This window comes from Sinohyriopsis cumingii, chromosome 10 (assembly GCF_028554795.1).
Source record: "Sinohyriopsis cumingii isolate HCF-2022 chromosome 10, ASM2855479v2, whole genome shotgun sequence".
NCBI lineage: Eukaryota > Metazoa > Mollusca > Bivalvia > Unionida > Unionidae > Sinohyriopsis > Sinohyriopsis cumingii.
This window is the reverse complement of record NC_142970.1, coordinates 103,021,056-103,036,255: the sequence shown is the minus strand read 5'-3', so window position 1 is coordinate 103,036,255 and position 15,200 is coordinate 103,021,056. Positions and strand designations below refer to the sequence as shown.

Genomic DNA, 15,200 nt, shown 5'->3' with positions numbered 1-15,200 from the left:
AAATACCTAAATGTGAAATCCGTCCCAAAACTCCAGATTTACGCAAAGAAGTTGTTCCTATTTATCTCATAGTTCTTTTTGTTATTGGTTTGGGTTTAACGTCTTTTCTCAGCGCAAGATATTCTACTCCATTATAGATGGAGGAGGAAGAACCCGGGAAAATCGCGGTAAGAACCACCGACCCAAGGGAAGCTTCTGGCAGGCTTTTACACATACCCACATTGGCCAAGCCCAAGACTCCAGTCCAATCGGACACACGTGAGATGTCAGTGATGGGTTAAGGCAAGCGTTTTAGACCACTCGGCCACCTGGGGTCCCATAACAAGTAATAAAGAGTTGGAAACTTAAGGAACAAAATCTTTAGATTCTCAATAAGGAATTACAGTTTGGAAATTGTGAGCATAACCAAATGGCCTAAACGACAGTTCTGTACGTACTGGATTTTTAAACTGATAAATTTACCTGTAAAAAATACTATAATACTGAATTTATTTTAATAGGTTATGGTTTATATATAACTTTCACTATGTAAAGAAACTACTTTGTCACTAATATAATGCTTTTCTCGCTGGAAAAATGTTTAGAAGCGTTTTTATCTGGTTAGTGATGTCATTAAGAATAGATGATTAGTGATTTCGTGTTTGAAGTAACTGAAAATTGCATACAAAGACTTTTACTTCCAGTTCAAACACAATAGGTCAGTCCCCTATTGCACAAGGGGAATAACTCAAAAACACCTCTATAAATAAGGCAAATTTTCTCCATGCATTCTCTAAAATGGTTCGACACTTAACGCGACATTTACTGTTTTGAGAAATCATTTACGAAAATAATTCAATAAAAAGGCGAGAGTGAATGGTCATTTAATATAAGGCATCCCAGGTCACGTCAAAACTACAACCTAATATAACATAAATTGTTTTGCATTATGTGTCCAAAACACAGTATACGAGATTTAAGTATATAACAAATATAATTGCATTCATATAAACATAGAACAATTATAAGCGAATTTAAGTGCATTAAAACAATCAAATCTTTCAAGACAAAATGATGAAAGTAACATCCAGTAATTATATGTAATTAGAACCGTAAATGTAAACTTTCTATGAATTGTGTAGCAGCATATTGCTCTACTTAACTAATATTCTTCTAGATTGCTGGTCGGTAGGCGACCGAGTGACAAAATTTGCAAGGAAAATAATAAATAGAAAATCGTTACCATGGCGATGCTCCTAATTGAATTGCCTCAGCTTGGAACACAGGCTTATGTTGCATACGACACAGAATTAGAACACAGGCTTATGTTGCATACGACACAGAATTAGAACACAGGCCTATGTTGCATACGACACAGAATTATAACACAGGCTTATGTTGCAGACGACACAGAAAGCGCAATACTCGTGGTACTAGTGACAGGAACCAAACAGCGAAATCGGCTAATATTTTTGTGTTTCCATTAGTTCTGTATATTTTTCCTTGTTTATGTTACCACTGCAATCCAAGAATATAATAACTGAATACAACCAATGAAACATGAATGGACTTACCATTCCTCTATCGAAGAGTTTTAAAGAACACGCAAAATCCTAGTCCCGAAAGCAATGCATAGCTTCAGAACGAATAACACACTCTGGATACACAACAAATGCTTTTTACGATTCCAGTAGAAACACATTCTCTTTTCCCTCTGTAAATTCCGCAAAAGAGGGTAATCTGAAGATCAAAGGAACCGCATCTCTTCATCTTCGCCGGCAGCTGACCCGGTTGATGATAAGTAGAGAGATAAAATTACACTTCAAACAGCTACAGATTGGCTTTTCTGTTTTCTTTCTCCGTTTTTCACTGAGAATATTATATAAATTCTTAGACGATTTCAAATAATCTCAAAACTCATGCAAAGCGGGTTGCCAAAGGTCGAAACTTCAAAGCGATTGGGAGTAAGTGCAATAGACTATTTGTCGAAGCATATCTTGAAAAAAGTATAAAACCTTGATTGAATGGGTCTCTAAAAGCTGTATTTGAAGATATAGAGAGGTTGGAAAGCACTCCATCTTGGCTAATGTAATCCGTTATTTGAGGTTACAGAAAGGGGGAGCTGTGTGGCTAGGTTCTTAGGAAACCGGAAGGAGAATAGATGACATCATTAAATCTAAACAGTTGACAGTTGTTAATGTAGAATGAAAGCATAAAAATGTGATTTTACAGTATGTAATTTAATAGCAATTTTGATTAATTCATATGTGGATTTTACAATTTTATTCTTTTGATTTTGCAAAATGCAGTTGAAACTGGAACAAATTTACAACACATCGAACCTCCTGTGAGTCACCTGTAACCAGATCCTTGGAAAATGTAATTTAAGATGTGGTTTCTTTAAGCTTGATGTTTTTCACCTTAACTAATGTACTAGTAGCAGTCTCTTTCAAATTAAGTTATAATTCGTCTCTTATGGTCTTGTACCCACGAAGTTATTTCTGATTATGCATAAATGTTCCGATTCCACATCCGGAGCTATACATTTCAATGCCTTTATCCATGATGGAATTCAGGATATCACTAATGTTGAACGATTTTTTCTACAGTTTGTGCATTGAAATTAAAAATCCAGATAGTGTTCTCAGTAACTAAGACCTCACTTATAAGATTGCACAACATGGGCTTCAGTGTTTCCCAGAACCAGAAGTTCTCATTTGCAATGGCGATATGCATTACCCGACTAAAAAACAACAGACCCCTTCCCCCCCCCCCCAAAAAAAAACCAACACAAACGCAGATGCTTGCATGTATTGGTTCAAGTTTTCATGAAACCCGATTTAATATACGATATGTCGGACGCACGTCATGCTTTCAAGTCACTTGTTGTGAGTGAAACACAAACGTTTTATTTGATCCAATCCAGCAGGCTATACATGGATGCCACCTTCGTCTAGGGTCAAAGGTAGGAGGGGTAATATGGGACGCGAACGATTTACTCGTGTCTCTTTCCTTGAGTTCCGGGATAATCGGAATGTGTCGTCTGCGTGTCCCTACATACGTCTGCGTGTCCGTACATACGTCCGTCCAGAGAAATGGATCCTATACTCATTAAGGAAGAATGATATACTTACTTTTTTCAAACCATCAAACAAATATAACCAAGAAACTAAAGTGTTGATTACCAGGAAATATCACAGACTGACGAATATACGGACAATTTGTATGTCTACAAAAAATATTGATATATATTTCAAGTAAGTTCAGCATGGAGCTTAAAGTTTGCAATGCAGGTTAAAAAAAATGATTATTTTTGGCATGTCTTCATTAAATTTATGTGGGTTGTAATACTTCACTGGTATTTGGTCTGAACTTTCTGGAGCCTGCATTTAATATAATCAGGAAATAACAAAAGAAACTCGAAGAGAATAAAGAGTCTTCCGATGTTATAATTTGCATACCCAGTGTCTCATTTTCTTGAAGGTCACAGAATCCTACATAAAAGAATACTTGAAAATTGTAATGCGCGTTAAAAAAAAATTGACATTGCCGTATCAATATCAAAAGCTGCTCTTGCGTTATATTGATACAATATGCCCGTATACAAATCAAACATGTACATTCTCTTTCAAAATCCCCAAAATCTACTCACTGATGCCCATTGTAAACATTAACCCATTCGTAACTCTGCATCCTTCCAATTAGCTTTAACTTCCCGTAAAATGAAATTAAGTCCTGGTGTAAAAGGAGACTACAGTCTTAGTACAAGTTTTTCTAGCCTTTGATGTAATTCCCCATACAGACCCCTGGAGGATTCAACGCTAGTTCAAAAATAACATCAAAGGCACCTAATCTGTGTATCTATCCACACACAGTTAAGTTTATGAGCATTCTGTTCATACATCTGACAGCAGGAGACTGAAAAAAGGGCGCAGCATGGATGGTAGGCAAATCACCTTACTGAATTAAAACAACTAGTTTCACATTTGGAGCTAGATGTAGCTGGAAAGCAATTAGGATAGGTGCAGCGGGTTTAATGGGGCAATGGTATTCTTGTATAACGGTTATTCCTTCCTTTACACATCGCTTGGATTGTTGTACAATTCAATTATTGATCCACAGGCTCAATCGTAGATATAAATATACATGTGGTTCATGTATACCTTCTACTATCTTTATAGTCTAGAGACATCTCCAGTAACACAATCATCTCTCTTCTTCCTCTGTCTCTCTCTCTCTCTCTCGTTCGCAACTGGGCCACTGTTATCTGAAGTAGCCAAGTATATTCATAATGAATCTCAATTCTCATAGATATCTTGAAATCTGGCCGTAAAAAAGACTTGTTATATCTTGAAAGCTTGCGTAAACAAAAGTCTTGTTATATCTTCTTGAAATCTGGCCTTAAGAAAAACTTTGTTATATCTTGAAAGTTGGCCTAAAGAAATGACTTGTTATATTTTGAAAGCTTGCTTGAGGTAATGACTTGTTATATTTTGAAAGCTTGCTTGAAGAAACGTCTTGTTATATCTTCTTGAAAGCTGGCCGTAAAGAAAAACTTTGTATCTTGAAAGCTGACGTAAAGAAAAGTCTTGTTATATAGTCTTGAAAGCTGTCCTAAAGAAAAACTTCTATCTTGAAAGCTTGCGTATAGAAAAGTCTTGTTATATCTTCTTGAAAGCTGGCCGTAAAGAAAAGACTTGTCTTGAAAGATGATGTTAAGAAAAAACTTGTTGCATATTCAAAGCTGGCCTAAAGAAAAGACTTGTTATATCTACTTGAAAGTTGGCTTAAACAAAAGACTGGTTGTTATATCTTGAAATCTGGCGTAAAGACTTGTTATATCTTGAAAGCTGGCGTAAAGAAAAATCTTGTCATACATTTTGCATTTAGATTCTTATTTTGCGAACATACTCTCGTCAGTCATATTTTTGGACACGTTATTAATAATTTTGTTATGGAAGCTCAATTAAACGTTACTAATTCATATAATAGGTCTATTATTGATATTTGATTTGGTCACTGAATACCATTTGAACTTGATGTTCTTAGCTTTGATCAATAGTAGTTCTAGTATTGATGCCCTCTCGACGTTGAAGAAATCAGATTACAAGAACAAACGTCTATTAAACCATTTAGAAAAAAAACTACGAATATAAACAGCGTTTCATGATACAAACATAACTTTATTCCAACAAGCATAAACATTCACGAGAAGGCCATATTAATGTATTCTGCTGCATTAAGCCATCCCTATTCTTGCATTCCTTTGAAGCTAGAGGAACATATTGCAATATATGTGTAATAATGTATCTAAAAGCGATCGTGTAATCTCAAGAGCTCAACTTTCTTTTCGCACAAAGGGATTTTAATTTGACAATTGACACTGCATGGCGGGTATTACTGCATTACATGTAAAATAGTCGTTGCATTGTTGTAATCCATAAAACGTATGTAAATGTCTTCCAGTCATAGATTTCGATATATTGTTCAATAATGTCCTCCCTCGTTATAAAGCTGTTATTGGAGCCATATAAGTGACCAGCTTCATAAGCGATGGAGTCTTAGATCGAGCCATGTGTATATATCGTGGGGAAATATGGTACTATGGTATAAACCAAATCCAATTATCGGAAACGCATTACTAAATGTTTCAGTATGGGAACAATGGAAAAGTTAAAAAGGTGGCCTGCAATTCCCTCTATAAAAACTAAAGTTAGCAAAACCTAAAGATGTTAACAATAATGTATAGTCCGCATATAAATTAGAGATAACATCACACTTAGGTATTTGATTGACAGTGGCTAAACCACGAGTATGCAAACGTGCACATTTGGATCAAGGGCGCTGCTCTAACTGAATACAAACGATTTATCAAATAGAAAAACAATTCTTTGTTATGACAAGGCCATCTAAGGCCCCAATCTATCATCTAACGATTTCAAAACAATATAATCTGACACTTGAAACATGTAAATGATTGTATGCCAATTCACAATGTATTCTCATGAACTAACGAAGGACCGGTACGGCATTATGGTCAGGTTTTTTTTGAGCATAACCAATATAGCGGTAATTATAAAACTACTTTATTATTTTTATTTTTGAAGTGCACTTTGCATTCATTTAACCGCTGTTTTAATAAAATAATTAAAAATAGTTCAGAGAACAAAGTCTCAGTCGTACCTCAAATGCAAGAGCTCAGTTCCACAATACGAATTGGTTGTGATACACTCGTGAGTTTATATATATATATATATATATATATATATATATATATATATATATATATATATATATATATATATATATATATATATATATAGTTTGTAACAAAAGTCTTTGCTGTCATGTCTGGATTTTCATTAACAGCATTGCTTGATAAATAAATATGACTACTTAAGTACAGTTTATTAGTAAATTGTGATGAATTAAACTATTTACTTTAGCAACGTTGTCATACACCTTATTCACACACACACACACACACACACACAGATGTAAACGTTCTACGAAAAGATAATTATTTCTAAGAATTTGTGGGGTTCCCTTTCCTTTGAAATTATTCCTTATTATTATTATTATTATTATTGTTGTTGTTGTTATCATTATTATTATTATTATTATTATTATTATTATTATTATTGTTGTTATTATTACTGTTGTTGTTGTTGTTGTTATTATTATTATTATTATTATTATTATTTCAGATACAAGGGAAACAGCGTTTGTGTTTGCGATCACATCAGCAGGAGTGGTGTATGCAGTTACAAAATCGTGTAGTGCCGGGAAGCTCTTACAGTGCTCTTGTGAAAGCAGTAAACGTGATATGGCTACAGATGGCGAATGGGAGTGGGGTGGGTGTGGTGACAATGTAAACTATGGATATATTAAGTCCAAGGAATTCATGGATGCTAGAAGAAAGAAGAAAAGAGGAGATATGACTACGCTCATACAGATACACAATAACGAAGCAGGAAGAACTGTAAGTTGATGCTCTGCGGAATTTTGCGATCGATGAAACAATACGTACCTACCTACCTACCTACATACATACATACATGTACTTACCTATCTACCTACCTACCTACCCACCCACCTACCTACCTACCTATCTACATACATACGTACATACATACATACATACATACATACATACATACATACATACAACCTGTGACAGTTAAGAAATATTTTAAGTTACAATCACTTTCAAATACAGTCACATAAAAATAACCATTTCTGAATGCATGAGTACCTGTAAATTTGTAGGTGACTGTTTATTCCAGAAATTTGTTGTTTTTTTTTCAGTAAAAGATGTTTGCATGCGTTACATTTATTTTGTACATGTCTTTGGATATACGTGGGATTGTTAAGAGTAAGAAAAAGGATACACTAATGCTATTTCATTCACTTTTCCAGGCAGTGAAAAACTATATGCGCACAGAATGCAAGTGCCACGGATTATCGGGTTCATGCACGTTAAAAACATGCTGGAGAATGATGCCGTATTTCCGCGATGTAGGGAATCGCCTTAAAGAAAAGTTCGATGGTGCTGCTAAAGTGATCTTATCAAACGACGGCAAAAAGCTTTTACCGGATGGAGTAACGATAAAACCACCGGATAAAGAGGATTTGCTTTATTCCGAAAAATCTCCGAATTTCTGCAAATCTAGCAGGAAACAGGGTTCTTTAGGGACCAGTGAACGGGAATGTGATCCCAAGTCGCAAGGGGTCGAAGGTTGTGAACTCTTGTGTTGTGGGCGTGGTTATTATTCGAAACAGGTAACGTTTAAGGAAAACTGCAAATGTGAATTTCATTGGTGTTGTAAGGTGATTTGTCAAACATGCGTTGTGGAGAAAACGTTACACTATTGTCTGTGATTAAAGGAGTTCTTAGTTCTTAATGAGCCGACAAACACGTGGAATAGTTGCAATCGGTACAGTGCATATGGTGTGCGAATTAACATCAGGACTCATCTTTCAGATCTGGTGCAAGAAAAAAATTGTAAACCTTTAAAGACGGAGTTGACCTAACAACTCGAGCAAAAACTAATAGAAAATATAGTTTGCATATTTAGCAAAAATGAAAGTCACGAGTCATGAAACATATTTTTTACAAAATATGTATAAAGACCTTGCGATGGTACGCGAACTCTGACATTATTGTGGAAACGACAATATATTATTTTCATTTTTAGACAGCATGGCTTCCACGTATTTGTAAATATTTAGACACAGAGTTTCTGTCGGATAGTACACAACGTAAAACTTCTTTCTAGCGGGAACGTTGTGACCAGTTAGTGTACGACAATACATGTGCGACATCGATAACGCTTATCGTTTTATCTATAGGTATATTTTGACTTTATACCGACGTTGAACTCGAGGAAATTAATCTTCTTTTAGTTTAATTTCACTATATTTTGTAATAAGAATGCAAGGCCTTCAAAAGGATTTACTGTTCCAAATAGTGTACATGTTTCGAAGACAATATTTTATTGACACTATATGCTTGAAGTCTAAATCACCTTTAAAAGGTATTTTTCTATTATCCCCCAAAACTATATTAGCACAAACATATCAGAAAAATGTGCAGTGTATTTGATGCACAGACACTGTCATATTTCCATATAGGCCGACTAGGCCCAGGTCTAGCACATCACATTTTACTGAGTGGCAAAATGCCAGTGGCATTTATTTTGGTTTATATTTTTGAAATCGCTGATGTCAACATACATGCAGCGAAGACGGCTATAATAAGATGTGATGAATAAGGTTCGCGATTTGCGACATTTCTCTTGCTGCCGCCGCTCACCTCTATGCCATTGCATGGGAAGGGCACTTCTGCATGGGCCTACAACCTAAAGGACTCGCTATTCACATACAAAATGTTTAAAATTATTTCATTTGGCAATATTTTATCAATTTTACCGTCCCTTATACCAATTAAATCTTCATTATTCATCTGTTCCATTTCCCCACCCACCCCCAAGACAAACAAACAAACAAAAATAACTTTCAGTTTTAATTAAAATCAACATCCAAGGAGGAAATATAATAGAAAATGTATATGAAATTTATGTTTCCGAACATATGCTTAACCCGTCCAACATATTACAAGAACTCTTACCTTGATTTCAATCAAGAATGGTCTGACAGCGGTGAATGCGAGCTATACTTTCTCAAATGCTGCTTTAAAATGTATGAAGCCACAGTTCTGATCATCGAGTTGTAAAGAATTTATCATTTGATCAAGACCTTTCAAATTCTTGATACAAACCTAGTATTTCCTTATGCAACAGAACCAACTAACAGACACCTTACTGTAACAAAGCATTTACAGCAAGCTTAAAGTGGTTATTTGTAGATTCATTTGAATTATTTTTTGAAGTCTATAAGATATATATATATATATATATATATATATATATATATATATATATATATATATATATATATAATACCTTTGCATTTGAAACATTTTGTGCCAAGGTGATAATTTGTTATAGTAAGAAATATTTTGAATGATCACTAGCTATGCAAACGAACATTTCATATATTATAGCATAAAATGCAACCATTATAGTTTCTAAGGACTTAATGCCATTGCTTATATTCACATAATTCAGTTGTTTTCAACTATGTTATATATCATCCTTCATCATGGATTCAAAAAATGCTGGAGATGGGAAACTGGCATCTATGCACATTGGTTTCATTTTGTTGGATGATATAGGCAATGATACAGTCACTGCAGTCAAGATACCATGATCCAGTTGATATAATCTAAAATTTCTTTTCTACCTGGGAAAGCACGTACATGTATATTGCTTTTAATTAGAACTACCTGTGTTGAGTCCTGTGATATTACTCGTTTAAGATTTTTGTGTTGTCTCTTTGCCTGCCTGATTCGTTTCAACCTGCAATAAAGGTCATCTGCGTTTTTTTTTCATCTTGACCGATTGTATTAAAAATGCTAGAATCAACGCATTTATACATTCTAGAATCACTGCAATCAAAAACACAAGAGCCAGCGGAACAAGGATGTTGTGGAAAAAGAAAAATCCTACGTCCATATAATTGGGGAAGCATTTACATCTTTATTGCTTTATTGTAAGGACTGAGATGTTTTGATTTTCACTAGACTGATGACTTCCTAACAGTGTTTAATCTTAAGTTCAGTTTTTACCTGGTAAAGGCATTTGTATGCTCATTATTTTGAATAAAAATATCCTAACGAGGGCTAACGTATAATTGTTTCTCAAGCATACGTGGCTTTTGTCACTCTAATTCGCTATAATACGATCTGAATACCATTCTGCTGTGTCTGTTTCATACAAAATTGTAACATTACAATATCTAGAGGTCGATGACCTCCTTTCAGAAAGGAGTTTTCAGTGTGTACATTTATTTCTGTGTAAATATTGCCAAACCATGTTTCTACTCACATTATTAACCAAGAAGATTGACTGCATAAGCAGCCTTGGTCTCACACCGATCGAACACCTGCTGGTTTATATATATGCTTATGAATAATAATAACAATAATAATAATAATAATAATAATGAGGACTTTGTTTATCGCCTAATCTTTAGAAGCTCTAAGCGCTTTTCAATATTACAAAAACACGTATAAGATAAAAAAAACAAAAAAACATATATAATGATATGATTACAAAAACAAACACCATGAAATTAGAAAACATAAAAAACATGCTGAGAATATTTAAGGGTGGGAACATTATTAGGTCTTTAAGTTTGTTCTTGCATCGAGAAAATTGAGTTTTGAGAGCACTCTTGAATGGGATCACTGTGTCTTTGTGTCTAAGTTCAGTGGGCAATTCATTCCACGTTGCTGGACCCTGGTATGCAAAAGAACGCTGTCCAGATGACTGTTTTCATAGTGGGAATGAGGAGTATACGATTATCAGAAGATGAGCGTAAGTATCTTGCTGGAGTATACACATGGGTGAGGTCGGACAGGTATGTTGGACTAGAGTCTATCAGTGAAACGTAGCACAGAGAACAAATTTTGTGTTTGGTTCTTGATCGAATGGATAGCCCGTGTAGGGCACAGAGCAGCCAGGAGGTGTGCTCTGATCGTGGTACTCTGTGTATGATCCGAGATGCTGTGTTTTGAAGTTTCTGGAGTAGATATTGAGATGAACCAGACATAACTGAGTTACACTAGACCAGTTTTGAAAGTACTAATGAACACACAAGTGTTTTAGTGGCATCAGCTGAAAGATATTTGCGAATGGAGCTGATGCGTCTCAGCTCAAGATATGCAGCCTTGCATATGTTCATGACATGTTGGTGCAATGTGAGAGTGCTGTCCAGAGTAACACCTAGGTTTCGTACTGGTTGTGTAAATTTAATGTTGGTGTAAAGGCTTCCTCTTACTTCCCTTTGAATATGTCACTCTTGTTCACAATTTTGTCAGCTATAATGGACAAGACATTTTGTATGGCATGTGTTTAAGCATTATTCATTAGGTCAACATATCTGATAGACTTGAAACTGACAAAAACAGGTAAGACATATACATATCAAATGTTCTCAGCATACATTTAAACGTTGGTATACGCCTCGTTGTAAATAAATAATCAGCCGTGAAAAGTTGCCTCCCTTAACTTGATAACTAGGTGACTAATGTAGGACAAGGGCCATTATTGGTGTTAACGTGTGTCTCTTCAAATGATTTTGTTGTTCATTGTAACTTTATTTCATAAACTCTTTTGCGAAATAAGAGACACGGTAATGAATAAGATGTGTAACTTACAAAATATCCTTTATTTTATTTTATTAGATCATCACTGAATTAATTTTTAGGAATGAGAGACTATTGTATGGTATTGTAGGGATTTGCGTGGAAAGAAACGCATTCCTCAGTTCTTCGTGTCAAACACCATACTACTCCTTCACCTTATATACAAATGTTAACGTTACATAAAACCCATGTTCGATACCGTGTTCATACTTCTGCCCTATTTAACTGTAGTTAAGCTGATAATATCTGTTTTCCTAATCGAAAGAAAGATATATCTGTAAAAAGGCGTATTATTTTAATAGTAACCTTTAATTTCAATTGAAGAGTGTTTAAAAGGAGAGTAATGCTAAAATGTTAACTGACACATGAAAATGTTCGCATTTATCCAATAGTGGCCAGATAATATCTTCCCTCTCTCTCTCTCTCTCTCTCTCTCTCTCTCTCTCTCTCTCAGTCTCTCTCTCCCCAATTATTTCTGCAATAACACCTTTTTGCCTTGCAGAAATACGTGTATGTGCGCTTTTTCATGCTTACTGCTAACGTTACTTTGAAATCAAGCTTGTACATGTGAACAATTCAGCAAAAGATCTTGTGAAACAACTATTGTTGTTTTCCTACATAAACAATTCCACAATTAAATCTTGTTTGCTTTTTTTGTTTTCTAAATTTCGTTTATGCCCCACAGTTCAAACAATGTCCAAAGAAGTCAGGTTTTTATTTACTTGTCAAATTCTTGACATATACCCTTATGGTGCATGAACATATTTCGCTGAAGTAGAACAGTAAGGGAAGATAATTATTTGACGTACAAAATAATAGGGGAAGATAATTCACTGAAGCACAACAATAATGGAATGTAATTATATTGTCACGAAAATTTATAGTACATATAATATATAATATATAAAGTGGAACATAACGGTACATCTCATAAATACAAAGGAACATAACGGTGAAATACAATTTGAAAACACATTTATGTATCTCTTTGAATGTCTGTTTGTCTGTCCCTATATCTTTATATATGTCTGTCTGTATGTTATAAAAGGCAACGATGAACTTAACCAAAAATGTTCTATTCATCTTATTCTGTGATATAGATGTGCCTTCGTTTTCCTTTAACCTTTTGTTTTTGAACATTCTTTGAACTTTTCTGTACAAGTTCTGTATTTAGTCTTAAGGTAGGATCTTAGTCATACAACGTAAGACACATCACCCGATATTTTTTTTCTTCCTGGGGGTGATGGGTCTTACTGCCTAATAACGGCGCTGTATAGCGTGTTTTGATGTCGACTAACAGTGTAATGAAAGTAACATTTTCAGGAATATCACACACACCTGGCAACCAATAACGACGCTTTTCTACAAAGTAAAGTTATAATGTTTTTGTCAGACTTAACTTACCCTGAAGTCTTTTCTCTAATAAATTCAAATTTTCACAAAAGAAATGGACCTGATTTCAAGTTTCGTTGGCTTACGTTTCAGTTGGCTGGAAAGCGATGAAACCCGGGAATGCCGAAATCGGGCTAAGTTAAAATATGATTCTTGAACAAAACGAATAAAAATATATTATGCTTATTAAAACTGTAAGCATATTTCGTTTCGTTCAAGAAACATATCCCCCACATGAACCTACTTAAACATACATCGGCATACCTCGACTACCGTCGCCCTGCAACAATTTCAAATGTATGTCAACGGAACATGAAAATGCGTCCATTTGCTAGTGTCATATTTTCTTTCCGCCAGGATAAAGACAGCACAGTAAGTATATTAGTTGCACATAAAATAGTGGAAAAGTGTCAGTATAGGCTGCCAAGTGTGTGAGATAGTCGTGAAAATTTGATTACTCATTCCGATGTCAACTGATATCGGAACACGCTATACAAGGCCGTTATTTGGATAGTAAGACATAACACTGAAACAAAAACAACACGTGCTAAGTCTTACATTGTAGGACTAGATAATACCTCTGTTTAAGATCGGAAATCATTTTCTTACATTATCAGGTTACTACACATTCTAAACTTAATTTACGAACAAATATACTTTATCCGTTTTTACACATACATAAGGAAATTGTTGTTGCATTCGGACAAAAGGCCATCCAGATTTTATAAGTTAGCCCTCATTTTTATTGTGTGTTTTCATTTCTTTACTCTCATGCTTATTTAGTTATCAAGATCACATTCACTGAAGGTCAAAGAGTCTGAAATTCTTATGAAGGTGCATTTGTTTTGAAAGACAAAAATAAAATTTTACTGTCACAGCCCTCGTTCAAGGTGTTGAAGTACTAGAAATGAATGTGTGGTATACATTGGAAACTTTCTCCTTGGTACGATAGGAATAACATCTTGTCAGGCCGATAAAGCAGTCTTTATGACCTCAGTGCGATAATGTCTAGACTAGCACGCGGAGCCGAGAACAAGCTGAATTAGAAGTGAAGCTGAACGTAGAACTCCAAGATACGCCGAAACCATAAACTATATTCTTGTATAAAGTCTCTAACCACGTTAATGTTACAGACGAGGCAGTCTCTCTGACCCACACAATATAACTTCTAGATCAGCAACTGAGGCTTAGATAGTTCTCACTTTTCTATACCTGATTTAAATCTTACTAACAGGTGTTCTTGGAACCGCTAGTTCTCGCACGCGCCATTTCCCGACAAATTTTGTTGTAAAGGGTAACATTCCCTCTACGCCCTCGTGAATCTCAATTGACCATTGTTCTTGGGTTTCTTTTAAATTTTAAGGTTCAACAGTTTTTACTAAGTGAAGTTGTCCATAGTTTGAAATAGTCATATTGTGGTTAAAAAAGAAACTAACAAACATACTTGGCTGAGAGCGACACGTGAAATTATGCGGTTTCGTGTGTGAAGGAATACCAAGATATAGTGAATATGCCAAATAAAGATATAGAATGCAGACGTTTTGTAAGAAAAGTAAAGAACTGAAATTAGATATGACATGATGTAATAAAGCAGACATTTGGAGGGATTCTGGAAACGTTACAAACTCAGATGTCAGGGTTTCACTTTTCCCTTTCCCGTATATTCATCCTTCTGTTTGTCTAGCTATCTGTCAAGTTGTCTCTCTGCTCTCGTATGATATTTTATTATTTCACACATGAATATTTAATTGGAAGAGTTTACTTTCCCAAACGTTTTCTTTTGCAAGTTCACACACACACACACACACACACACACACACACACACACACACACATACATACATACATACACACATACATACATACATACTGAATATAGACCAATAGGAGTCTAAACTTTCATTGACCTTTGTAGAATATAGAACTTGGCCGATTTCTCGGCTCATCAAAGTTTTGTTGAATGCGGTTTGTCGATAATTAAAGGGAGGCAACTCTGGCAGTGAAACTAAATTGTGGATTAAAAAGAATGTAAAAAGAACCTACGTTTTGTTTTTGGTTT

General features: G+C 35.0%; 1 protein-coding gene and 1 long non-coding RNA gene across 3 annotated transcripts in view; one reads left to right on the top strand and one right to left on the bottom strand.

Annotated features, from left to right (window-relative positions):
* The window catches only part of LOC149790743 (uncharacterized), a 69,361-nt gene extending 67,315 nt beyond the window's left edge, over positions 1-2,046 (bottom strand). The window contains exon 1 of the long non-coding RNA XR_016423891.1: positions 1,223-2,046. This is a non-coding gene — a long non-coding RNA (uncharacterized LOC149790743). The remainder of the gene's footprint in view (positions 1-1,222) is intronic.
* Positions 1-12,388, top strand: part of LOC149790742 (protein Wnt-6-like) — a 68,338-nt gene extending 55,950 nt beyond the window's left edge. For both annotated transcript variants that reach the window (XM_089972793.1, XM_089972794.1), the window contains exons 4-5: positions 6,687-6,961; positions 7,399-12,388. In XM_089972793.1, the coding sequence (XP_089828919.1) occupies positions 6,687-6,961; positions 7,399-7,860 (737 nt within the window). In that variant the 3' untranslated portion in view covers positions 7,861-12,388. The remainder of the gene's footprint in view (positions 1-6,686; positions 6,962-7,398) is intronic.
* Positions 12,389-15,200: the final 2,812 nt, after the last annotated feature.